The sequence below is a fragment of the Nerophis lumbriciformis genome, linkage group LG09, assembly GCF_033978685.3.
Source record: "Nerophis lumbriciformis linkage group LG09, RoL_Nlum_v2.1, whole genome shotgun sequence".
NCBI classification, from domain to species: Eukaryota; Metazoa; Chordata; class Actinopteri; order Syngnathiformes; family Syngnathidae; genus Nerophis; species Nerophis lumbriciformis.
In genome coordinates, this window is record NC_084556.2 from 10,334,107 (window position 1) to 10,361,118 (window position 27,012).

Consider the following 27,012-nt stretch of genomic DNA (forward strand, 5'->3'; position numbering starts at 1 on the left):
AAGCCCTATTTCCACCCTTTTTTCTGGCGACTACTCCTTCCACATTTTTCAACGCATTTAAACCGTTCTACCGTCAAAACATTTCTCTTAATCAGGACAAAAACAAAGTTGTTTTTTGAACTGGAAAAATTCTCGGTTTTTCCAAAATTCCATAATACCATTTCTCAATTCAACATGTTACCACTTCAACATTTGTCGACCGATTTGAAATATTCCAACACCAATAATTTCAACTCATTCAGACCATTCAGGTTTTTACCATTTTCCAAAAAATTCCCGCTTTTGCCGGAATTTTTGGGAAATTCTCATTGAAATCAATGGGACATTCTTCAAAGTTCCACAACTCCCACATTTTTCATCTGATTCAAACTGTCACAACTTCAAAATATTCAGCCTGTTTGGGAATTGTGTGCTCTACTTCAACAATTCTAAGAAAATTCCAGGATTTCAGTTAAACTTCAGCATTGGCTGAACGAAATATGTGGTTGGTGTGCCCTCTTGTGCTTTGATGAAAAAGCAGAGGAAACTAGAAATAACTTAAATTTTGTATGAGGGTTCTGAGAAGCTTTTGAAGGGGGATGTGTGACCCTGAAATATTCAATGTTTGCCAGGAGATAGTTGGGTTTCCCTGAAAACAGGAAGAGGTGACGTCAGCGCTGTGGAATGGCTGGTCAGCATGATAATGAGTTCATCACAAGGAAACAGTCAATTTAATGTCTGGTTCTAAAAGTAGTGTGTGCGTCTGTGAGCTGTTGAATAGATTGATCTTTATACTTGAAGGAAAAAGAACAACGGTGTCAGTGTTCCAACGACTGTCACTACCGTGAGTGTGTGTGTGTGTGTGTGTGTGTGTGTGTGTGTGTGTGTGTGTGTGCGACTGTGACTCAACCAGCGGGCGGCCTCTTGCGTGTCAATCACATGATGCTCTGTCATCATCACCACAGCTTTCCTCTTCTGTGATTGGAGTCCTCTCCAATCACTCCAATCAATGATTACTGTGATAGTGACTCCTCCAATGATTGAAGAATGCTTATATATAGTGTATTTGACCAAAGTACATCAATTAAATGAAGAGGATAGTTATATATGTCCAGTTTTAGACCAAAAGCTGTCAATATCATTCTTTAAGTGGGCGAGGTAACCTATTTGGTTACTTCAGTGACGGTTAAAAATGGTTCAACCAATCAATGACAAACTATTACGACATATGATTTTTACACATAAATTAACATGTCATTGACGTCGCAAAAAATACTATATTTTTAGACTTTCATTAATAACAAGTCTGTAATAAATATAAAATACAAAATGATGGGACGATCATTTCTATGCATCCAGTATCACAAAGTTTCCCAGATTCCATTTTTCATCAAAAAAAGACAAGGCCTACAACTAGTGCTGCAACGATTAATCCAATCAGAAAAAAAGCTTAGATTTATATTATGTTGCTTCGATTAATCGTTTAATAAAACGATAAAAATAGAACATTATAAAATCCGGACCGAATGGAGTTCCGGGAACTTTCAATACACGGACATAGTTTCCGCACGGCTGCAGCAATAGAAGAGCGCACTTGAAAGCGGTGGTGTTTGGATGCCGTTATCAGTGTTCTGTGCTTTTCTATTAATGCACACATGTTAAAAGTGCAATTTCAATAATGATGATGTTCAAAAAACAAATGAAGGTTATGGCAAGCAGAAAAATTGTTGTTCATTTCATCCATCCATCCATTTGCTACCGCTTATTCCCTTCAGCTGGAGCCTATCTCAGCTACAATCGGGCGGAAGGCGATGTACACCCTGGACAAGTCGCCACCTCATCGCAGGGCCAACACAGATAGACAGACAACATTCACACTCACATTCACGCACTTGGGCCAATTTAGTGTTGCCAATCAACCTATCCCCAGGTGCATGTCTTTGGAGGTGGGAGGAAGCCGGAGTACCCGGAGGGAACCCACGCAGTCACGGGGAGAACATGCAAACTCCACACAGAAAGATCCCGAGGCCGGGATTGAGCCCAGGACTACTCAGGACCTTCGTATTGTGAGGCAGACGCACTAACCCCTCTTCCACTGTGCTGTTCATTTCAACTATTTTCCCTAAAATACGCATTGAGGTTAGGCAATGTGTTTTATCCGATTGCTCGACTAATCAAACAAACAAATCGATAGATTACTCAGTGACGAAAATAATCGATAGCTGCAGCCTTACCCACAACCAAACAAAAATGTCGCATAAAGGACAAATGAACAAAGACAAATTATTTGTAGCAAATAATAATTTGATGATCTCTGATGGTACACTAATGTCACTGCTGTATCATACCTGTAATAGTGTACGTTTGATAACGATAATGGCCACAGAAGAAGTGTAAAAAGCTAACGTTTATGTATGCCTATTTTTATAAGTGACAAACAACTACAACAAATGGTAAATATATAACATTAGGCATATAATCACACCATGCTTTAAGTCAGTGTTTTTTAACCATAAGGCCGGAGCCCGTTGTGGGGCCGCGAGCGCCGCCTCGAGGGCCACAAAAATTAAAGAAGTTATGCATCTCTGGTCTGCATGGTGGTCTGTATGGTACTCAGTTGTAATACACTTTTCCACCACTTTTGGCAGTAATGACAATCTGAAACACACAGAAGAAGTCTGGAGCTAAAGTCACAGAGAAGCGTCTGAAGCGCACAAATTATGACTAAAGTGGTGAAGCTATATTTTCATTTTCACTTTCATTTTATTGACAGTTTAGTTATGATACATTCATTATTAATTATTTTATTTATTTTAGCAATACATAATGGTATATATTTTTACCTTCCATCAGTTATTTATGAGTCCCTTTTGATGCAGTCTATATGGTGAACTATTATTGTTCTAATCAGCTTGTATTTTTTTTATTTTTTAGATTAGTTTATTTCAAAGGGGACAATGCAATTTCATAAAACACATGACTACACATGGTTAAAAAAAAGCCAGAATTAGCCAGAAGGCTAGTTTTCATCTGTAGTTCCCTGGCCATGATGTAAAAAAGGCAGTAATCATAATAATAATAATCTTTGTGAATAAGGCATGATGTTATATCATTAGACAATGTTTTAAACATAGGTTGGATATAAATATTTAATACAATTAAAATCAGGCGTAAGTTTTAATAATTCAGTGTTGTTGTTTTTTTTGTTAAAAAAAAAAAAATGTATTAATCAATCCAACAAAATAATACACAATAATACAATAATAATGCAATTCCAATTCCAAAACCAAACCCGGCCTAGCAACATTCAGGATAGCAATCAACAGAGCAATTCAGAGGACACACAAACATAACACAAAACAATCCAAAGGTAGTCAAACAAAAATGAATAATATCAACAACAGTATCAATATTAATACGAATTCCAACATAGCAGTGAATAGAAATCCCTCATTGACATTATCATCACAGCCATTAAAAAAAATTAAAAAAATGAACAATAGTGTCACAATTCAGTGATTCACAATTCATGGGCCACTCTGCAGTGGAAAAGTTGGGCCCCGAGGTCAAAAAAAGTTCAAAACCCCTGCAATAAGTCACACAAAATGAACAAGGGGTAGAAAATGGATGGATAGACGTTTTCATAAGCTCTACAGTGTAATGACTAATTAGCATTAAATACAACACGCAATTGGGCAGCACGGTGGCAGAGAGGTTAGTGCGTCTGTCTCACAATACGAAGGTCCTGAGTAGTCGTGAGTTCAATCCCGGCCTCGGGATCTTTCTGTGTGGAGTTTGCATGTTCTCCCCGTGACTGCGTGGGTTCCCTCCGGGTACTTCGGCTTCCTCCCACCTCCAAAGACATGCACCTGGGGATAGGTTGATTGGCAACACTAAATTGACCCTAGTGTGTGAATGTGAGTGTGAATGTTGTCTGTCTATCTGTTAGAGATGCGCGGATAGGCAATTATTTCATCCGCAACCGCATCAGAAAGTCGTCAACCATCCGCAATCCACCCGATCTAACATTTGATCAGAACCGCATCCGCCCGCACCCGCCCGTTGTTATATATCTAATATAGACGATGCAAGGCATTAGTGAGGTTATAAAGCTTTTGCCTGTTAAAGAAAGGAGACTGATCCAATGCAGCACTGCCATTCGCGTGCCACGCTGTCACGACCCAGACGCACACCAGTGCGCAATCATATGGGAGCCGCGCTGAGCGCACCTCCAAGCGCATCTCGCTGCCGGCGACGGCCGGGTATATGGGCCCGAAGCTCCAGCGCCATCCATTTTCAGGGCTAGTTGATTCGGCAGGTGGGTTGTTACACACTCCTTAGTGGGTTCCAACTTCCATGGCCACCGTCCTAGCTGCTGTCTATATCAACTAGGGTGAGCCCCACCCCTTTCGTGAGCGCACTGCGCGCGGAGTGACCCCTGTTACGCGCCCCCGGCAACAGGGGTGGCGGGCAGGTAAGCTGCGCGCGCGGAGTGACCCCTGTTACGAGCCCCCGGCCACGGGGGTGGCGGGCAGGTAAGCTGCTTACCTGCTGCGCGTGACGCCGGCCGCGGCGAAGGCGGACGAGGCGGGGTGTCGGTGCGGTGGGCGCGGTGGTGACCCTGGACGTGCGTCGGGCCCTTCAGCTACGGCTCCCGGTGGGGCCCTCTCGGGGGAAGGGGCCTCGGTCCCGGACCCCGGCGAGGCGTCCCTTCTCCGCTCCGTAAAAGTGTCCATCTCTTTTTTTTTTTTTCTTCTGTTGTGGCATATGCAGCAGGTGCCTGCTCGTTTTTCGTATGTGGGTAACAACATTTAACTATGTATATATATTTCCGAATTGGTTTAACTGCCACCCGCCTGAATCTATTTAAAATCTAATTTTTTTTTATTTCAACCACCCGACCCGACCCGACCCGCGGATAAAATCTAATTTTTTAAAATTTCATCCGCCCGATCCGCGGATAATCCGCGGTTGTGCCCGCAAAACGCGCATCTCTACTATCTGTGTTGGCCCTGCGATGAGCGGGCGACTTGTCCAAGGTGTACGCCGCCTTCCGCCTGATTGTAGCTAAGATAGGCTCCAGCGCCCCCCGAAGAGAATAAGCGGTAGAAAATGGATGGATGGATGGACAACACGCAATTGGCAATAGTAAGCATTCAGCACACATATACAACAGTAATAGTTGTGTATGTTTGACCCTTACCGCTAGGGGCGCTGCAGAACAAGAGGTGGGTTGTTGGGGCGTGCACAGGTAAATTAACGCAGAATAAGTGTGAGCTAGCGTTAGCACAATGCTAACATCCCATAAATCTAATCTCCATCCTTACAAAGTCTTCAAATAGAAACTCTAAACTCATTTTAGTTGTGTTCGACTCCGTCTTATGTTGCCAAAATATCATGGAACCATATTAGAAGCCTCCTACTCGTTCGTGAGTGATGAAATCCCCCCCCCCATAACAACCCCAACTGTGAGTGGTGCTTGCCAAATAGTGAGTCCTTGGAACCCCTCCCCACCATTCTCATCATCTATACGAGCAGACGGTGTCACGAAGCCAGGGAAGAGGAGAGGGAGACGGGGAGAGGAAGGAAGGGAGGGACTCACCAGAGACGCGAGGTGCTCAGCCTTAACGAGCGGACAGAAACAACGCTTCGGTTGGCTACAAACCAGGTGGAGGTCAAGGCAAGAGCGTCAATCCCTGAAAAAGGTGAGTTTACCTTCTGAATTTGTCAAACCTCTTACGGCTACCTTTTTACAATGTTGTTTTCTTGAAATAATGGGGCCGATTATAAGTAGGTTTTTATCTGTCTTTCTTCGGCATGTTTTATTCCAGTGTAGGCTTGACTGACGTGTTGTGTTTTTAGTGCAGAGACAACATGTGCATGAAAGACTTGGCGGTTTTGTTTATGTTTACTCAACTACGTGCAAATATGTACACGATTTGTAATTCAAATCTATTATTGTACGTGTTATGCTTTAAAAAATAGCTTATAATTGTGTGTATGCTCACTTTCCTCTTCATAACACCCACTTGCACTTGTGGGAACCAAAACAAGAACTCCATCAAAAAAGTATACATTTAAAAACTAATGCCCAGCTTTGATTGGTAGGGATTTACAGTTTTTTCCATTTGCTTACACACAATTTTACTAACGGTGTGTCTTTTTTCAAGAGATATACACACTTTTCCAAACACCACATTCAATTTTCTTGATTCCTAGATTATTTGCAAAATGACACACTTCGGTCAAAACATATGCCCATTCATCAAAAAAAGCGAGCATTTGTAAAAATGCAGTTTTATTTTCATAGCTTATCCCTTTCGGGGTCGCGGGGGGTGCCGGAGCCTATCTCAGCTACAATCGGGCGGAAGGCGGGGTGCACCCTGGACAAGTCGCCACCTCATCGCAGGGCCAACACAGATAGACAGACAACATTCACACTCACATTCACACACTAGGGCCTATTGGAGTGAATTAACCAGAACAGTGATGAATACAAAACACATTTGTAAAAAAAACTATTTTACAATAAGAAATCACATGTTTGGGGCATTTTGCCCGACCTGTTTAGCATATGTGATGAATGATTACTGTAACTTGACAAAATATATTGGCAAATCCATAGCAATCGTCATTGTTTACTTTGAAGTGGGCCTATACGTAAGGACCTGAAGAGAAAGTAAAAATATCCTGTAATATTTTCAAGAACTGTTCAACAATGATACTGCAAACTGCAAATATTTATTTTTACCACAGTCAGGTAAAGTAACATATCACAGTAGTCAACAATGACATGCAGTAAAAATTCAAATCTGAGACAAATAAAAAGGTTTCAAAAAAAATCTGGAGATAAAGATGTGTGTATCACAATCCTAATGTGTGTGAAAACGTATGTATCACAATCTTAATGTGTGTGTTAAGTGTGAAGATGTGTGTATCACAATCCTTGTATGTGTGCAAGATGGGAAGGTGTGTGTAAAGCGTTGTGTGTAATATTTCGCAAAAACTGTGAAGCAGAGTCTATGCCTAATATTAGGAAAATCTGCACAGTGGTTTTGCTTACTGTGTGTAGACTTTGTTAACTGTGTGAAAATTTAAAATTTAGTGTGTAAGCAATTGGCAATAACTATAACAGCATGCTTATTACTGTGGTTAAATTTGGCAGTGTTGTATACTCAGAGCTGTTTTTACTCCTATGGTGCCTTTATTTACTTTGATAAAGCTTAGTTACATTACATTTTAAACCTATAAAAGCTGAGTTTTGGATGCATCTTTTGTATTAGATCTGGTTAGTTTGTCCCAACTCAATACCTATCACCCATGGCTATGTCTTAATGTAAAAACAAACAAACAAAAAAGCTACCCAACTATTGATTGTCACTAATCGACCGTCGGAAAGACATTACACTGTCAAGTCAATTTGAGGGATGATGATGGAGGTGCTTGACATTTTATGCCCGCAGGACTTTCGGTTCCCGGCAGCTTCATTTTTACAAGACTTTTGCAGGAACAAAGCCCGTTTGGAAAAAAAAAAAGAGTCCAGACAAGCGTCTGCACTAAGACTAGGTTCTAATCATTGTAATGAGACAGAAGCATTGTGGTGTTTTGGCTGAATCTTGGCAGACTTGCTGGCCTCCAGGAATCCTTCACATTCTTTAAATGAGGACACTCACACACAGACAAAGACACACACACTCGCACGCACACATACGCACAATAGATATGTTTTTTTTTTGTATAAAATAAACATTTTTTGATGCCACAGTCGCACTAGGAAATAAATGTCACTTTCTATAAGCCGCAGACTATAAACATGGCTTTTGTTATTGTTCCAAAGAGGCGTGTGAAAATTGATATTCAGTTGCCATGGAAACTCCAGGTGTATAGTAGAAAAAGGCAAAACAGCTTTTCCACGCAGCAGTCATTTTTACATTGAGAATAGTAAGACACAGTCAGCAGGATGACACCAACGTGCATAGAGGTATATTACGTTTTGGTGAGAATCTGAACAAAGGTGTAGCTGAAGGAATTAGTTTACAATATTTGAGTGTCTATGGCCTCCAGATTATTTTGGAATTTATTTGACTAAATTATGTAGCTCAACTATGAGGCCTTTTTTAAAATCAGTTTTTTAATGCGATGGTAGAATCAGTGTTTGAATTTTCTGAACTCCTGTTTCCATGGCAGTGCAGTATGTTAAGCAGCACAATGTTGCCTGGAATTGTGCCATTACATGGAAGGTACTCCATTTTGCCTCACTTTCTTCAAGCTGCGATTAATGGACAATCAGTTCACAATACTAGATTGACAAAACTGTCTTTGCCCAACCCTCGAAATGATAATGGTACCGCCCTTCAGGAAACAGGAAGTAGCCTGCTAACTATGGCGCAGAAGAGTTTGTTTGTTTCAGGCATGCTTATTAACATTTCACATCAAGGCACGTCACATTTCACTCTTGCACATTTCCTCAAGGAAAAGGTGTAGGAAGAAGCAACGCTTAACTGACATTTTAGCTAAATAAAGATATGGTAGCATACCCTTCATGGATCCAATGTTAGGTTGAGAAGAAAAATATGAACCTGATTTCAGTTTTGCAGTTCTCATCTCTTCTTCTCTGGGTTTTTGTAGACCACCATGAATGAATCGGCGGCCCGGCGAATCCTTGACGGTGCTGGACTTTGATTGGATGGACACACTTTTGATTGCCACTGTACTGAACGAGCCACATGCCATCCAGAAGAATGGATACTCCTCCCAACGCCTCACATTCATTCAGCTTTACGGACATCTGTAATGATTGGTGTCACAGACAAGAATTCACTTTCAGGCCCGTGGAAAAAATGTGTGCCAGTTCTTGAGAAGCTTTTCAAACAGAAAAAAAAAACAATTTCCCCATTAAAAAAAACTATTTTTTTGCAAATATTCTAATATGGACCAGTATTGATCGATCATGGTGGGCCGTACATGCTGTAATTTTCCATATTCATGGATCTCTCATGGAGGAGGTCATTGATCGGCTCATGCTGGTTTTTTTTGCTTTGTGATCATGCTGCTTTTAATTGACCGTGCTCAGAAAAGTGCCGTTTTTTCGTTTTTTTCATTCAGTCCACAAACAACTCACCTCGGATTAGTACCAAGGAGACAAATAGTCAAGTAGGAAAAAGCACCAGAGGAGATTTCCAGCCTCACCGCCATGGTGATGTCCCAGGGCACCTACACCTTCCTGGCCTGTTTTGCCGGCTTTTGGTTGGTCTGGGCCTTCGTGGTCATGCTCTGCTGTTTCTGCAGCTTCCTGCAGCGCCGGCTCAAGCGGCGCCGCGAAGTTCGGCTGAGGGAGCAGTGTCTCCGAACCGTGGAGACGGAGCCGCTCGCTTGTCCCGCTCTGCCGTACCCGCCGCCACCACTCGCCACTTCTCAACTAGCCCCGCCCCTGCTTCCGCCGCCTTCCCAGCAAATGGCACCGCAGTTCTCGCTGTCGACGCCGCTTCCACTTCAAGTTCCTCATCCTTTGCCTGAAGCTAACTGGGTCAGCATGCCTGGTAAGTGGTTGGAACCGAATCCTTTTCTTTTTCTGTAAATAGTGGTCTGGCATTAACAGCGGTGGCTGTAGGCAACCTCCTGATGTATTTTGGCTGTAGCTGCATTTGAAGTATCATTCAACATCAATCAGCTGGTTCTCAGGACTACATATTAAGTTTTTAAATTTCAGAAATAACAGCCTCTCTCCAATTATTACCTTGTTTCATTGAACCTCTTAAGGTAGATGACGTCTCGGCTATAATTAAAGTAGAAGTGGTCATTTACGGCAGTGTTTTTCAACCTTTTTTGAGCCAAGGCACATTTTTGCGTTGAAAAAAATCCAGAGGCACACCACCAACAGAAATCAGAAAAAAACGAAACTCAGTTGACAGTAAAAAGTCGCAATTGTTGGATATGACTTAAAACCATAACCAACAATGCATCAATATAGTGCTTGTCTCACAGTAGGTGTACTGTCACGACCTGTCACATCACGCCGTGACTTTTTTTTGACTTTTTTGCTGTTTTCCTGTGTGTAGTGTTTTAGTTCTTGTCTTGCGCTCCTATTTTGGTGGCTTTTTCTCTTTTTTTGGTATTTTCCTGTAGCAGTTTCATGTCTTCCTTTGAGCGATATCTCCCGCATCTACTTTGTTTTAGCAATCAAGAATATTTCAGTTGTTTTTATCCTTCTTTGTAGGGACATGGTTGATTGTCATGTCATGTACGGATGTACATTGTGGACTCCGTCTTTGCTCCACAGTAAATCTTTGCTGTCGTCCAGCATTCTGTTTTTGTTTACTTTGTAGCCAGTTCAGTTTTAGTTTCTTTCTGCATAGCCTTCCCTAAGCTTCAATGCCTTCTCTTAGGGGCACTCACCTTTTGTCTATTTTTGGTTTAAGCATTATACACCTTTTTACCTGCACACTGCCTCCCGATGTTTCCGACATCTACAAATCAATTAGCTACCGACTGCCACCTACTGATATGGAAGAGTATTACACCGAGCTCTAGACAGCACCGACACTCAACAACAACACGTAATTTGCAGACTATAATCACTGGTTTGCAAAAAATATTTTTAACCCAAATAGGTGAATTTAGATAATCTCCCACGGCACACCCGTGCCGCGGCACAGTGGTTGAAAAACACTTATTTACGGTATGTGACTCATCCAAAGTCATTAAAACACACCTTTTAATCAATGAATTAATCGCGGTTTAGGCTAGCAATTTTCATCTCACTACATTTTCATGTTAGCACTCTAGTGGAAAACATTTCTGTTCCAGCTTGTCTAAGGATGGGTACCTTTCACATTTGAATCCATACGGTACCAATTACCAGTGCCTGGGAATCGATACCGGTACTCAACGGCACCAATTTTTGGTATTTTAATTATATTTATTTGTGAGCTGATAATGACAGCTGTGCTGTCCCTTTGTTAAACATTGTTTTCTTACACTTCTGAGTCTCATTTGCAAGTATTATATAGAATAATATTTTTGCAATTCCGAGACATTAGATGGCAGTAGTGCATAGACTAGTGGTGCTAAAAAAAACGATCTACAATTGAATCGCTATTCTTATTTATTCTGATTTTAATTCGATTAACAATTAAAATAAAAAAACAAGTTTAAAATTAAAAACTTTTTTTTTTAAGAAAACATTTTTAAAATTACCTTATTTAGGCCATCGCTACGCTTACTCGCTTGCATGTATAGGTCATACGTCATCAACGAAAAGGAGGTTTTGTAAACTGTAAGCTGTTTTGAAAATGTTTTGTTATACCAAATAATACATTGCAAAAATCGGTTTGTATTTAAAATCGATTCTGAATCGAATCGTCACCCCAAGAATCGGATTGAATCATGAAGTGCCCAAAGTCTCCCACCTCTAGTATAGACTATGGTACGTTGCCTACTCGGGGAGTATTCTTTGCCATTAAACTGAATCTAGTCTTATTTTGCGCCCTACAAAGTGTTTATACTGTAAGTATTGTTCTTCATACACTCCAGCTGTTTGATTTTAACATGCAGCTTAGTTGTAGTTTTCCATGCATCCATCCATTTTCTTCAAGCTTGTCCTTCTCGGGGTGACTGGAGCCTATCCCAGCTGCATTTGGGTGGAAGGCGGGTTACACCCTGGATAAGTCGCCACCTCATCACAGGGCCAGCACAGAAAGACAGACAACATTCACACACGAGAGACAATTTAGTGCTGCCAGTCATGTCTTTCATTACCAAATTTTAGGTGTTGAAATTGCCATGTAAAATCTCTAATGCTAATCAGTAGCATGTTAATGGCAAATACAAAGTAAATTAACATAGAGCTAGCTCATTGTGAAAAGTACAGCCTTACTACGTTCGAGTGTTCTCTTTTAAGCATACTTGCTTTGTTGGCATGGAACATTGCATCATTACCAAGAGGCAGTCCAGCTGTGTCCATTCTAAGTGGTGCTTGAGTTCTTTGTTTGCTGAGTCTGCAACAGGACCTGCAACAAAGGTGTTGAATTATGGATATTTTTAGTTATTAAAAAAAAAAAAGTATATGTATTGTATGTATATATTTATATAAAAAAACATTTAGATTTATGGAACCGTGTGATTTTACGTTAATGGATACCTGTTAGTACCGGTAGAATTTGTGGGTGCCTAAAAAGTACTAAATTAGGTACCCATCTCTAAGCGTGATCCAAAATAAGGTCCATGAAGGCGAGCTTGGAGAAGTTTGGAACGGAAAAACCAATTTTCACAAATGACCCAAAAAATACATTTGCAAACTCAACTTGCTTACATTTTCCACTTCGTGTCGGTTGGCGTTAACAACCCGCTGTCCCAATACTTTTGTCTAGACAGTGTAAAGTAGAGGTTTTGCAGCCATACAAAGTCCAGAAAAGGAAGTAAACGAGCATCAGCTGCAACCAGTGTGACGCTTGCTGAGCACAATAAATGAGGAATGCAACAAAAACAAAAAAAGGAAAAAGGAAGGCACCTGGCGTCACGGCCACAATACTGTCGCAGCGAGACTGATGGAGGGTTTTAGTATCCAGGCAGCACCAGGTCTGAAAGACAAGCAGGCCCAAATGGAGCCAAGAGGCGTTTTTAAAACTGTACCAGGACAGGGAGGACATGTCCACTTCTTTTTATATGCTTGACAACCTAATGGCCATTAGGGGGCCACGCAAAGAGCTTGAACCAGAGAGGACTAAAGTCATAGTAAGGAACAATCGAGGTCTCTCCTTCTCCAGTTGATTATCTACTACGCAGGAGGTTGTTGGGATTTTAGGATTCAGCCGAACGAGGTAGCAGCGTGCAGTAAAGAAATTGATTATTTATTGATAAAACGAACAAAAAGCGAGAGCAACGGGGAAGTGCTCTGACCGGACAGGCTATGATCAAAACAAAACAAAACGCAAAACACTTACGGGAAATGTGGAGCAGACGGCGTCCACAAAGTACGAGTGTACTTGCGCTGAGCATCAACAGGATCGTCTATGGTCACCAGTGAATAGAGAATCGATAACAATGTCCTGACAATGAAGGTAGGGAAAAGGATTACCGTATTTTTCGGAGTATAAGTCGCTCCGGAGTATAAGTCGCACCGGCCGAAAATGCATAATAAAGAAGGAAAAAAAACATATATAAGTCGCACTGGAGTATAAGTCGCATTTTTGGGGGACATTTATTTGATAAAACCCAACACCAAGAATAGACATTTGAAAAGCAATTTAAAATAAATAAAGAATAGTAAACAACAGGCTGAATAAGTGTACGTTATATGACGCATAAATAACCAACTGAGAACGTGCCTGGTATGTTAACGTAACATATTATGGTAAGAGTCATTCAAATAACTATAACATATAGAACATGCTATACATTTACCAAACAATCTGTCACTCCTAATCGCTAAATCCCATGAAATCTTATACGTCTAGTCTCTTACGTGAATGAGCTAAATAATATTATTTGATATTTTACGGTAATGTGTTAATAATTTCACACATAAATCGCGACTTATAGTCCGAAAAATACAGTAACTTAAATAGTCTTGATTGCAAACAGAAAACAGGTGAGGGGAAATGCTCCGGGACAGAAGTGAAAACACCCAACAAAACCGGAAAAGCAGCCAAAATAAAAGCACAGGACAGGAACTAACACAAAACACAGAAGAACACTAACAAAATGGCCCGGTGTAACCAGACGTGACAATACTTAGTTAGCATCTGTACGTTTGTTGGCCTACAAAACCATAATCACAAGCTAAAGAAGCCATGCTAATGTGTGCTAAGCGCTGTTGCTAATAACTTCATCACTTCCTATCTTTAAATCGTCACCATTGGATGATGTGATGGTGTGCAGAATTTGTGAAAGCAATGTAAAACTTGGAACAATAGCGTTAGCTCAGAGGCTAGCTCTAGCATTTTGCGATGTCCTGGCTGGTTCCAACAGCATTCGAAACCATTGCACTAGTTTATTCATGGCAAGATGTGTACGTTTAAATCAGCGCTGATGCTATTGTTAACAGCAGAGGTGTCCTGGCTGGTCCAGCAATATTTATTGACCATGGCAGTAGCCAAGTCAGAGATGCTGTTCTCATTTTTGAGTACTTCAAAGCATTTTTACACTCTGTGCAAGCAAAGCAACAAGGTTCGAACAGAAGCGTTATTGGAAGAAGTTGTTCCTGAGGTGTCCTGGCTGGTCCAGCAGAGTTCATTAACCATTGCAATAACGGGTTCAGGGTCGCCATAGCAGCAACAAAGAATCCAGTGTTTCTACATATTGTGGCTTTAGCAATTCTTTATCATTATTAATTGCTGTTCTGAGGTGTTCTGGCTGGTCCAGCAGTATTTATAAACCACTGCAGTAGTTGATTCTGTGTCACCATAGCAACAACAGAGAATTCAGTGTTTCTACTGTACATACATGGGACGGCGTGGCGCAGTGGGAGGGGGGCCGTGCGCAACCCGAGGGTCCCTGGTTCAATCCCCACCTAGTACCAACCTCGTCATGTCCGTTGTGTCCTGAGCAAGACACTTCACCCTTGCTCCTGATGGCTGCTGGTTAGCGCCTTGCATGGCAGCTCCCGCCATCAGTGTGTGAATGTGTGTGTGAATGGGTAAATGTGGAAGTAGTGTCAAAGCGCTTTGAGTACCTTGAAGGTAGAAAAGCGCTATACAAGTACAACCCATTTATCATTTATACTGTGGCTTTAGCAATTCGTGGTAATTGTTAATTGATGTTCCGGCGCTGTCCTGGCTGGTCTGGCAACATAAATAAACCACTGCAGTACCATTCAGGGTCACCATAGCAACAACAGAGAATCTAGTGTTTCTACGTATCGTGGCTTTAGCAGGGCTTTATTGTTGTTAAATGCTAGCCTGTTCCTGGGGTGTCCTGGCTGGTCCAGCAACATTTATAAACTACTGCAGTAGCGGATTCAGGGTCGTCATAGCAACGACAAAGAATCCAGTGTTGCTACATGTGGCTTTAGTCCTGTGTTAATAATAGTGTTGTTACATCATAATATTATGACTGCTCCAAATGCAATATGTCCGTTTAGACGAGCTACAGTATGAGCTCCTGAAGCGTGATGGAGGCGCGGTGGGACGGCGGCCAGGTACACACACACATTTGGCGTCCATAAATTCGACATCCAGCGCCATGGCAACACTTGAAAGAGATGCTGCATTCGAGGGCGAAGGGCCAGATATAAATACAGGGCGTGCAAACAAAGTGCAGCGAGAGCGCCTGAAGGAGTCGTGAGGCTGCGTGTGGGCAGCATCGGAGTGCTGACTCGTCACAAAAGTGTTGTGCCAATGCAGCGCAGGTGTGCACGTTGGGCCAGGAAGTACATGACCAGGGGAGGGAAGTAAAGACGCCACAGGGCCGTGACTGATGCGCAAGAAAAAGTGAATTACAGCAGGTGGGACGGATGCTAATGAGCAGACTAATGACTGCTAATGGACTCATGACTGTGCAGGACTGACAAAACCTAAATAGTCAGCAATTCACTGACACTTTCCTTTTCCGACTTTAATAAACAATATCTCCTTTTTTTTTCCGGAATGTTCTGAATCCTGTTTCCACATATAGTGTTGAGCAGCTCACAAGCCTTCTTTAGACAGCAAACTAGCCAGAACTGCATCAACAGCGCCTCTGCTGGTTGCAAGCGAGTACTGCCTTCTACTTGTCATGACCACTATTCAATAATCAGTCCTCCTACATTTTTTTAGATTCTTTCTGGCTTCCAGTCAGAGGTCATTTTGCATTTAGGGGCAACTTGGTTAGTGCCCCGCCAGATCCAGCAGATGGCACTGTGAGTGTGTTGTGGGGTAAAGTTCTACTTAATACTTGTGTTTTTAGTACAGAGCAGATGAACCAGCGGTAGAAAATGGATGGATAGTTTAGATTGAACACAAAGAGAAAGGAACTTACTTGGTTCTCTTCTGCCTCCACCGTGTTGCCATGGAAACACCAAAGTAGGCGTAACTGCGGGCCGTACATTTTCTGCAGCAGGGAAAAGTCCAAGGTGTAGTTTCTGGACAAGGCTCCAGCCCACCTCCTGACCCTGAATGGGATAAGACAAAAAGGACGGAGGGAGGGGATTCTGCCTAGCAACAAGCGGCCTGGCAAATTTGGAAAAAGCCATTTTGTAGCTAGAAATAAACTAGCTGACTAGTCCTCATACATACATGTAATCCTCATATTCATATAATACTCATATACATACATGTAATCCTCATGTACATATAATACTCATATACATACATGTAATCCTCATATACATATAATACTCATATACATACATGTAATCCTCATATACATATAATCCTCATATACATATAATACTCATATACATACATATAATCCTCATATACATATAATCCTCATATGCATACGGTACATGTAATCCTCATATACATACATATAATCCTCATATGCATATATGTGATCCTCATATACATATAATCCTCATATACATACATGTAATCCTCATATACATATAATCCTCATATACATACATGTAATCCTCATATACATATAATCCTCATACATACATGTAATCCTCATATACATATAATCCTCATATGCATACATGTAATCCTCATATACATACATGTAATCCTCATATACATATAATCCTCATATGCATACATGAAATCCTCATATACATACATGTAATCCTCATATACATATAATCCTCATATACATACATGTAATCCTCATATACATATAATCCTCATATGCATACATGTAATCCTCATATACATACATGTAATCCTCATATACATATAATCCTCATATACATACATATAATCCTCATATATATATATATACATATAATCCTCATATACATATAATCCGCATATACATACATGTAATCCTCATATACATATAATACTCATATACATATAATCCTCATATACATATAATCCTCATATGCATACACGTAATCCTCATATACATACATGTTATCCTCATATACATATAATACTCATATACATATAATCCTCATATACATACATATAATCCTCATATATATATATATACATATAATCCTCATATACATATAATCCTCATATGCATGCATGTAATCCTCATATACATACATATAATCCTGTTATCACACACCTGTTCCAGCACAGACTCTATTTTTGCCACACTATAATCGTTCCTTGCAAAATCCGGAGTCAATTTGTGCAAAATGGCAACTTTATTTGCCCGAAACCATAACCTGATTTTTGCAGAAGTTTTTCCTCCACAAAATTATGAAGGTTTTTTTCATATGCACAGTACAGGCCAAACGTTTGGACACACCTTCTCATTCAATGCGTGTTCTTTATTTTCATGGCTATTTACATTGTAGATTGTCACTGAAGGCATCACAACTATGAATGAACACATGTGGAGTTATGTACTGAACAAAAAAAAGGTGAAATAACTGAAAACACGTTTTATATTCTAGTTTCTTCAAAATAGCCACCCTTTGCTCTGATGACGGCTTTGCACACTCTTGGCATTCTCTCGATGAGCTTCAAAAGGTAGTCACCTGAAAGAGTTTTCACTTCACAGGTGTCATAGTTTTGATGCCTTCAGTGACAATCTACAATGTAAATAGTCATGAAAATAAAGAAAACGCATAAATAAGCAACTGTTACAAGCATATATATATATATATATATATTGCTTGTAACATTTGCTTTTTTTTTTTTCATACTGACTATTTTTGAAAAAATACTATATTATTGCAAAATTATAGAATTGTTCTCATAAAATCCCATTATTTTAAAAATAATTTTTATTCACCTATTTTTTTGCTAAACTTTATTCCTGTAATATCACAAATGTATTGTAATATTACATTAATAGTGTATATTATATACTGTGTTTTTGTTCATAATGTTAGCTTATTCTTGTATTTTCCCCCATAGTGGTATGACTATTTTTGAAAAAGTAAAAATATCATCGAAAAATTATAGAACTTTTGCCCTAATTATGTCATTAATTCATTTTTATTCTCCCAAAAAATGTTTTCTTTCTTGCTGACCTTTATTCCTATCATAGCTCACATATATTTACATAATATTCCAATTATTGTTTTTTCATATTATTATATATTTCTCGTAACATTCCCCCCTCCATGATGTTATGACTTTATTCTAGTCAAGTTTTTCTTATGACGTGTATTCTCATAATCTCGGTTTGTTGCTGGGATTGTCTCCAGTAGAGATGCGCGGATAGGCAATTATTTCATCCACAACCGCATCACAAAAGTCTTCGTCCATCGTCCATCCGCCATCCACCCGAACCAACATTTTATCAAAACCACACCCGCCCGCCACCCGCGCGTTGTTATATATCTAATATAGACGATGCAAGGCATTAGTGAGGTTAGAAAGCTTTTGCCTGTTAAAGAAAGGAGACTGATCCAATTCAGCAGAGACATTCAATGCGTGCCACGCATTAATATCTCTTGGCCACACATTAGTGGCTAAGAGATATTAATGCGTGATAATATTATTTATCATTATTATAATATTATTGTCATTTCCATTAAGAAAGTGTTGACTATTGTTGCCAATGCCCTCAGATCAGGAGTGCGTTCCTCACACTTTGTGTGCGCAGTTGCAGCAAGCAGAACGAGGCTTTTAAGAAGTTAAAAAAATGTTTTAGAAAGACTAGGCCTATATTTTCGTTAGGTAAAAAAAAATTTCTGAATTTATTTCAATGAATATTAACTTGTTAACGTTATAATGCTCAAATAGGGACGAGGGCGGGGTGCACAGTGAAACAGTGAACAATTTTGCGACAAAGATGAACCTTTATTGATTGATCTGCAGCCATGACAAAATATCAGACAATCTCCATTGTCAACGACAGGCAGGAAAATAAAGATGAACACATAGCCTATGTTGTAGGCATAGGCTCATACGTTTTTAAGTTGAAATAAAAAAATAAATAAAAAATGTGCCTCATAAGCCTTAGGCTGTCAATCACGCGCACAAACTTAAATTATACAATAACATATGTATGTCATCTCTATTTAAACAAAAATAAATTAAATAAATAATAATAATAAATTACCTGCAACTTATTGGCCAAGGCAAATAGCTGAAGGGGGGAAATCAAACCCATCAGACTGCACTTTATCATCAAACTTGAATTATAATGAAAATAGACGGTCGCGACCAACAAAGCAGGCTAAATAGCCTTACATTGTCGCCAATCGGAGATGCGCTTCACTTGAAAGCGAGGCCAAATAATTAACACACAGTAGTATATCTCGAATAGAAAAAAAACACAATAAACAACGCAATTGCCTTAATTCCTTTGCATTGTAGTGCGCCCAAACAACACGTAACCATCAAAATTATTTAGCTGACCGAACTCAATATAGGTTAGACATGGGCTTATTTGGTATAGCCTATAGGTAACGTAGACTAATTCATTTAACATATCCAACCGTATGTCTACTTACTTTTATTTTTGTTAACACTATGCAGGAATAAAATGGCATCTACAGTGCCAGGATTCATGCGAGAGCGCCTGGCCTCTAAAATGCGCCCTGCTGCGCTGAAGGAGCGCTCACTTGCGCCACTTGTTGACTGGGACGCGGTGCCATCTTTTTCTTTTTTTCTTCTTCTTCTGTTGTGTTGTGTTGTGCTGCAGTGCCTGATGAATAATTGACTGTTTCAAAGAGTGCTGCTCGTTTTTCGTATGTGGGTAACAACATTTAACTATGTATATATATTTCCGAATTGGTTCAACCGCCAACCGCCCGCATCTATTTAAAATCTATTTTTACCCGCCCGACCCGCGGTTTATCCGCGGACTCCGCGGTTGTGTCCGCAAACCGCGCATCTCTAGTCTCCAGCCCAGGCGTTGACAGTAAAGAAAAGTGGACAGGTAGAATTCCGCCTAGCAACAAGTAGAGAGGCCTTGCGACTGTAACAACCAGTGTGACCGTGCAAACCTTTCCTCCTGACACCTTAAGAGCTGCGCTGGACAGTGTGCTGATAGCGCAGGGCTTTTAAAAAGCTCATTGTCTAGCCCTGCTGGACTTAACTCGCATTCTGTGTGCATTTGTGTGATTTGAGCTGCACTTGCGTGGAAACAGGAGTTGAGAACAGTCACAGAAAGCACACAACATTGGATCTTAATTTCCACTTTCTTGTGTTCCAGAAGCAGATCCTTTTGGAAAGCCGCCGTGCTACGAGGAGGCGGTCCTAATGGAGGACCCTCCCCCTCCTTACACCGAAGTCCTGTCAGAACCGCGAGGGGTCACCTACCTGAAACCCGCCCCTTATCGATCCGCACCGCCGCCCCTGCGGGAACACCAGGATCCCAGCCCGGCGTTCCCGTCCAAGACCGGCAAGCCTCCGCCGCCGCCGCCGTCGTCCGTGTTCCCCGGTCGGGGTTACTCCTCCCTCATCCGCCTGCCTTCGTCGCAGCGCTGGGACTCTTTGGGCCACCTGCTTTCCAACATGGACCTCAACCAGTACAACCTCACACCGCCGGGGGCTCGCTCCCTGCAGGTGGGCGTCACCATGGCGACCATGCCCCGCCGGGAGAACAGGACCGGTGAGCTTAGAGGACGGATGCAGGGACTCCACCATGCGGACTTTGAGGGAGGCGTGCAGAGGCTAAGAGGCCTGGAGCCTGGCTGTGGTCTGCCTACAGCCTTCCCTCTGCTGGGCCGGAGCACTGCTGTCTAAGTGGGCGGAGTCATCTCCTCAGGACGCTAATTGAGTCAAAGATTCAGACACTCAGCGAGGCGTTTTCATCTCTCAGCGCCCGAGCCTCCTATTGTTCCGCAGCAGCCGTTGCCATGGCGTCCGGGCCCTGCGTGTTCATGGCGACGACCTCGCTCCTCCTTTTATCTGCTCCGTGTAACGTAGGATGGACACAGAAAAGTTGCCAGCATATAAACACGCTGCTTATATATTGTATCGTCTTTCCTACTGAACGCGTCACCCGCGTTCTTTCAGCGCTTTGTGACGCCACACGGGCATCTTAAAATACTCCTAAAAGGCAAATTATCTTGTTTTCCCACACTGTTAAAGACCAGCCGGCTGCAGCCTTCAGGCCCGTGAGTCACCGATGATCAATTTCAGTTTGCACCCTACGCCTTTAAAAATAAACAGAAATGGATCTCAGCCACTCAGGACAAGCCCCTCCCCCATCCCTCAACGAGCCTCTGATTCAGCCTGTTTAGAAATATACTGACATTTATTTAGCCTGTTGCACTGGTCAATCAATGGCTTTAATACAATTCTGTATTTATGCTAAGTACATTAGGAAAGCCAATTCAATAAAAAAAAAAAAAATACTAATAATTTGTCAACTAATGTTGGAGTGCAATGTAAGCGAAATGTCATGGGGCGGCATGGCGTAGTAGGTAGAGCAACCGTGCCAGAAACCTGAGGGTTGCAGGTTCGCTCCCCGCCTCTTACCATCCAAAAATCGCTGCTGTTGTGTCCTTGGGCGGGACACTTCACCCTTTGCCCCCGGTGCCACTCACACCGGTGATTGAATGATGAATAGGTGGTGGTCGGAGGGGCCGTTGGCGCAAATTGCAGCCACGCTTCCGTCATTCTACCCCAGGGCAGCTGTGGCTATGAAAGTAGCTTACCACCACCAGGTGTGAATGAATGATGGGTTCTACATGTAAAGCGACTTTGGGTACTTAGAAAAGCGCTATATAAATCCCAGGTATTATTATTATTATTATTTAAATGCCCGAACCCATTTATCTATTTCATGACCAAATTCATATATGTTATATGTATTAACCTTTTTATGCATGTAATTGCTTTTTATTACATGACGTTCCAGCAAAATGAGAAGCAACATGAAAAATACTTGTCGTTTACTAATTGGTTAAATACATTAATAATATTGATATTATAATGGCTGCATAATCTCAATATAAAAATATATATGTTAATGTAAAAAAACACAAGTTTTTTAATCCAAATTTGGAAATATTAAAATGCAAAGTGTTTTTTTAGAATTATTTCTGCACAAAAAAGTTCTCCATTATTCTCTTAAAACTTTTGCGTGTTTTATTTTATTTTAAAGAAAAACATTTTGGGGAAAAAATTAAAAATACAAATTGCTAATATTTAAATATATTATTTTACATGTTTGTTTGTTTGTTCTTTTATACATTTGGACACCAATACATCCATAAAAAAGAAGCAAAATAAAATAAATGAAAGTCACTCATTAAAAGTAGTTAAATACATGAATATTATTGATGTATTTAAAAGCTTTATCATCTCTTTATTTGAAGATATATATTTTAATGTAAAATAAAAATGCAGTCCTTTTTTCAATCTAAATTTGGAAAACAAAAAGTCTCCATTTTTTCTTAATGTTTTTTGTTGTTGTTTACAAAATAAAGAATTTATGACTAAAAGTGGAAAGAAAATTTGCAAAGATTTATATATTTAATTTTGTATATTTTTTCAAATTTGGACACAAAAACATTCATAAAAACAACATAAAATTAATATCAGTTATGCAATAATATGTATATATATACATATTTTTTTTAATAATATATGTATCATTTATTTTAAATATATATATTTTAATGTAAAAAAAAAAAGCATTGTTTTTTCAGTCCAAATTTGGCAAAAATGTTATATCTTAATTATTTTGGCTCAAAACGTCCATCCTCTTAATATTTTACATGTTTTAACAAAAAAATAAGGGATTTAGGACAAAAATGTAAAACCAAAAAAAAAAGCAAGGACTTAAATATTTTTTCAAATTTTGGACACAAACACATCCATTTTTTCTAGGTAAAAACAAATCTTATATTTTCAGAAAATCTATTTCAATATTTAATTTTGTTAAAATTTACCCGCGGCGCACAAACATACATAAAAATATTTGACAAAAAAAAAAAAAAAATTCATTTAACAATATGATTACATGGTGGTTGTATTTTGCAATGACTGTTTCTAATATTTAGCCCATCTCGTATGTACAAAAGAGGTAACCAAAAATATTAGAAACACCTCTTCAGTTTCCCCTCCGCCAGCTGTCTCGTCTCAGGGTGGCATCTGTATCAGTCTGTGTTGCCTGGCAACCTGTTTGGCCTTGTTTTAGAGTGCACCCATACATGTTGTCATGGTGACGCCCGTCAACACAAAGCATTATCTGATCACCTAAAATGCTACATGAGAGGGGCAACATATTAGAATATAATGCATGGCGGATACAACAAACAAACAAAAAATCATGAATTTCACCTTTTAGAAAAGACATTTTAATGCATCAGTTGACATATTAGAAGAGATGACAATGGAGGAACATGGTGATTATGTACGTTTAATATATCTGAAGTGAAGCATGAGATAATGTGGCAGGTGGACAGGAAACCATCAAGAGTGCAGAGTTGAAGGGAAAGGTGACAATGGCGCCATCTAGCGGCGGACATGTGAACTACAAGGAGGAGTCAGCTATTGCGAAGCAGCTTGGAAATCTTCAACAGTGGCAGAAAGAAAGAGAGAAAAGTGTGTGTGACGGGTTCAAGGCATCATCTTTTAATTCAATCCAACAAATAATTCACTTCTCTTTCAACTAATCTTCCTCTTTAATATTCTCAACACACACACACGAGCCACTTTTAGCAAATTAAAGTTGCATATTTGTTGACTAACTGATGTATTACTTATTACAGAATGTAATCAATGTAGATGTGAGATTCTAAACAAGGCAAATGAGTCCAACGCGCTCACGCACACATAATTAATATGGTCATGATTATTGCCTAGGAGATTTTTTTAAATTTTCTACAAGGAATAGAAGCAAAAAGACTAACAATGTCATTGCTAATATTCAAAAAGGGGCCTTGCAAGTCACTTGCTAGCCGACTTCTTTTTTTTTTTTAACAGCGTTTTAAAAACAAACACGTCCCCTGGTGGCAAACGCCACACATATCTACTGTATTTAAAATTTAACAAAAATATTTATTTTTTTGCACTGACACGGAACAAAAACAGTCGAGCACAGGGTCAGAATGGAGGGGCTTTAGGAGCACACTGAATTTTTTTTTTTTAGAATTTAAATGTCTACATTTCTTTTTAAATGTAGAAAATAAAAATCTGTTATTTTTTCACAAGTTTCTAATTAAATTACAACTTTTTTGGAATGTTTCTTTTTATTTTACAATTAATTCTTTATATATATTCTCCAAGAATTGAAAAGTACCAATTTTTACGAAAATAAGCTTGTCAAAGCTGAAAAATTCCAAATTAGAACTAAAAAAAATTGCAGTGAAAAGTCAGATTATTATGATGAAGTGAACATATATATATATATATATATATATATATATATGTATGTGTGGGAAAAAAATCACAAGACTATTTCATCTCTACAGGCCTGTTTCATGAGGGGGGGTACCCTCAATCATCAGGAGATGATTGAGGGTACCCCCCCTCATGAAACAGGCCTGTAGAGATGAAATAGTCTTGTGATTTTTTTCCCACACATACATATATTGCGCTCTACTACGGTATCGAGCACTATTTTTTGGATAACCTTATTAAGACATATATATATATATATATATATATATATATATATATATATATACATACATATATATATATATATATATATATATATATATATGATGAAGTGAACACATATATATATATATATATATATATATATATATATATATATATATATATATATATATTCTTGGAGAATTGACACTTTGTGTCATATTACGAAGACTTTCCTTTGCAAAATAGTTTTAATGTTTATAATACATTGTCGAATGCAATATAACTAGCTTACACTCCTGAAATTTGATTAGTTCAGTGAAACAACTTAAATAGGAAAAACTGTCTTCTTTTATATCAGAATAAGCTTGCTATATTATGTGGAAAAAAGCTGTAATTTTACAATAATGTGTAATATTTATCAGAGTTACTAATTATGAGAATAAGCTTGCATTATGAAAGTAGTAAAATAATAAATGTGTCATATTATTAGAGAAATGTTCCTACTTATTAAGAAAAACTAGTCATTTTACAAGAGTATTCCTAAAATATTAAAAATGTTTAATGTAAAATTACAACTTTTTCCTCATAATATTTTGAGTTTATTCTTGTAAAATATATACACTTCACTATTACCACAACTTTTCATAGTGGTATCATTATTTTATAATTTTCGGTGTGGCCCTTAATACTAATACAATCTGCCCGGTGGACAAAATGTCCACTTAAATGCATCGTTACAGATAAAAGTCATATTTGCTGTTTCCAGTTGTTTCCTCCCCCTATGTAACATATGTCCTGTTTGTATATGAGTGGACAGTAAAACAAAATGTCCACACTGCTCTTCTAAAAACCTGGAAAATATCTACAGTATAATCATCAGGATTAGATGCAAAATGGTGTATTTTTTGCGTCGGTAAATTTGCCAAAATTAGGGCAAAACAAATTAAAAATAGCAAAACTGGGTGGAAGCAGACAGGACTTTTAAACTGCTGTTCATCCACTAAATAGGCAGACAAAAAAGTGCAGCAAAAAGAAAAAAATAATAATCATCAAGACACCTAATCTCGCTGAAATAGAAGATTAAGCGACTTGTGTCTTGGCAGGAAGAAAAAAGGTAAGCAAAGGCAGGTGAAGACAACATGGCGGTCATATGAGCTTTACAGGCTGCAGTTTTTTCTTTAAAGCACTACAATGCGCTTCCCATTGTCTCTACCGTGCAGCACTGCGCTACTTTAATACCAAGAAGATGTCGTCGCAAACTGAAAGTTACCCCGCCCGCTCCCAGGTAATACATCTGCATAGCAAAAAAAATATATATAAAGAGAAAAACAAATAAATAAAGTATCAAACACACAAAAAAAAAACAATTTGTCTTATATTTCAACCCCAGCTTGTTTGGCTACCGTTATTATTTTCCTCAAAAAAAGATACACACTCGGTTTTTTTGAGGTTATTTTTTTTACAATTTTTTTTAACACAATTTGTTTTTTTTGAAAAAAAAAAAAGTTTCCTCAAGAAGCGCACTTCCTACTTTTGTCTCGGCGTGTGTGATTTGCCGGCTTAGTCGTCGTCTTCGTCCACCACGGGGTCTGTGTCCCAGCACGTGATGTCAATCTCTGGACACACAACAAGTGAATAATTCTTTCTTTAGTTTATTTCGAACATGAACACACTTACATCATAATACATCACACAATTTCATATCATTTCATTTTACATCATGCCCGAAAAGGAGTAGGAAGAAGCAAAGCTTATTTAATCCTACCCCTTACCCACTTCAAAGCGTTTACAAATATATAGAATCATTTACTGACCTTTTTATATAATAAAATAACATCTATGAATTAGTATACAACAGTTTTGTAATATGTAATTAATTAATTAATTCAGTCATTATTAACATACTGAGATGAAGAATATCTTATTTTCAATAAGGTTGGAAGTATTTCTCATCATTCATCTTCTTTGTACTCTGTAAGCACTATTATTTTGAACAACCTCTTAAACTGGATCATATCAGTACAATTTTTAACTTCTTTACTTAATCCATTCCATAATTTAATTCCACACAGTGTTTAATTTACAACCGTAATTGATTCATAACCACCCTTTTTGGCTGTTGGCTATTTTAGCCAATCAGAGGCATGAAGAAAGCTATTTCTGGAAAAGGTAGAGCGTTGGGAAAAAAAAAGGAGTTACAGTTGAACTTGTAACCAAACAACACAAGTGGCACTATAAGCTCTAATTAGCTGTAAAGTCACTTTAGCCAATCAGAAGCCAGAAAAAAGCTATTTCAGGAAAAGACAAAATAACAATTCAAGACAACATTTTGAGATGGATTTATCTTTTAAATATACTCGGTAAGAAAACAATGTGGACTCACCGGGGGGCTTATTATAAAAGACAGGTGCCGGTTTTGCCGTGCCTTCATCTGATTGGCCGAATTCCTCCTCCTGTGATTGGCTGAAATAGCCTTCACTCGCCT

At 39.2% G+C, this 27,012-nt stretch overlaps 2 protein-coding genes across 7 annotated transcripts in view; one reads left to right on the forward strand and one right to left on the reverse strand.

Annotated features, from left to right (window-relative positions):
• Positions 1-5,213: 5,213 nt before the first annotated feature.
• On the forward strand, positions 5,214-21,303 carry prr7 (proline rich 7 (synaptic)). 2 transcript variants are annotated; one of them, XM_061962661.2, is made up of 3 exons: positions 5,214-5,684; positions 8,608-9,518; positions 20,185-21,303. In XM_061962661.2, the coding sequence occupies exons 2-3, from the start codon at positions 9,173-9,175 to the stop codon at positions 20,712-20,714; spliced, it is 876 nt and encodes a 291-aa protein (XP_061818645.2). In that variant the 5' UTR covers positions 5,214-5,684; positions 8,608-9,172; the 3' UTR covers positions 20,715-21,303. The 2 variants fall into 2 exon arrangements, with proteins under 2 accessions (XP_061818645.2, XP_061818644.2); XM_061962660.2 differs by having other exon boundaries at positions 5,216-5,684; positions 20,182-21,303.
• Positions 21,304-24,702: 3,399 nt separating this feature from the next.
• dbn1 (drebrin 1) overlaps positions 24,703-27,012 on the reverse strand; it is an 86,609-nt gene continuing 84,299 nt past the window's right edge. For 4 of the 5 annotated variants that reach the window (XM_072913786.1, XM_061962656.2, XM_061962658.2 and 1 more), the window contains 2 exons: positions 26,911-27,010; positions 24,703-26,143 (listed from right to left, as the gene is read on the reverse strand). In XM_072913786.1, the coding sequence (XP_072769887.1) occupies positions 26,088-26,143; positions 26,911-27,010 (156 nt within the window). In that variant the 3' untranslated portion in view covers positions 24,703-26,087. The remainder of the gene's footprint in view (positions 26,144-26,910; positions 27,011-27,012) is intronic. The other variant, XM_072913787.1, reaches the window with a different exon arrangement.

Coding starts and splice junctions, on each gene's coding strand:
- prr7 (XM_061962660.2), top strand. CDS start 9,173: ATGGTGATGTCCCAGGGCACCTACACCTTCCTGGCCTGTTTTGCCGGC. Junction 9,519..20,181: donor TAACTGGGTCAGCATGCCTG/GTAAGTGGTTGG, acceptor CTTGTGTTCCAG/AAGCAGATCCTTTTGGAAAG.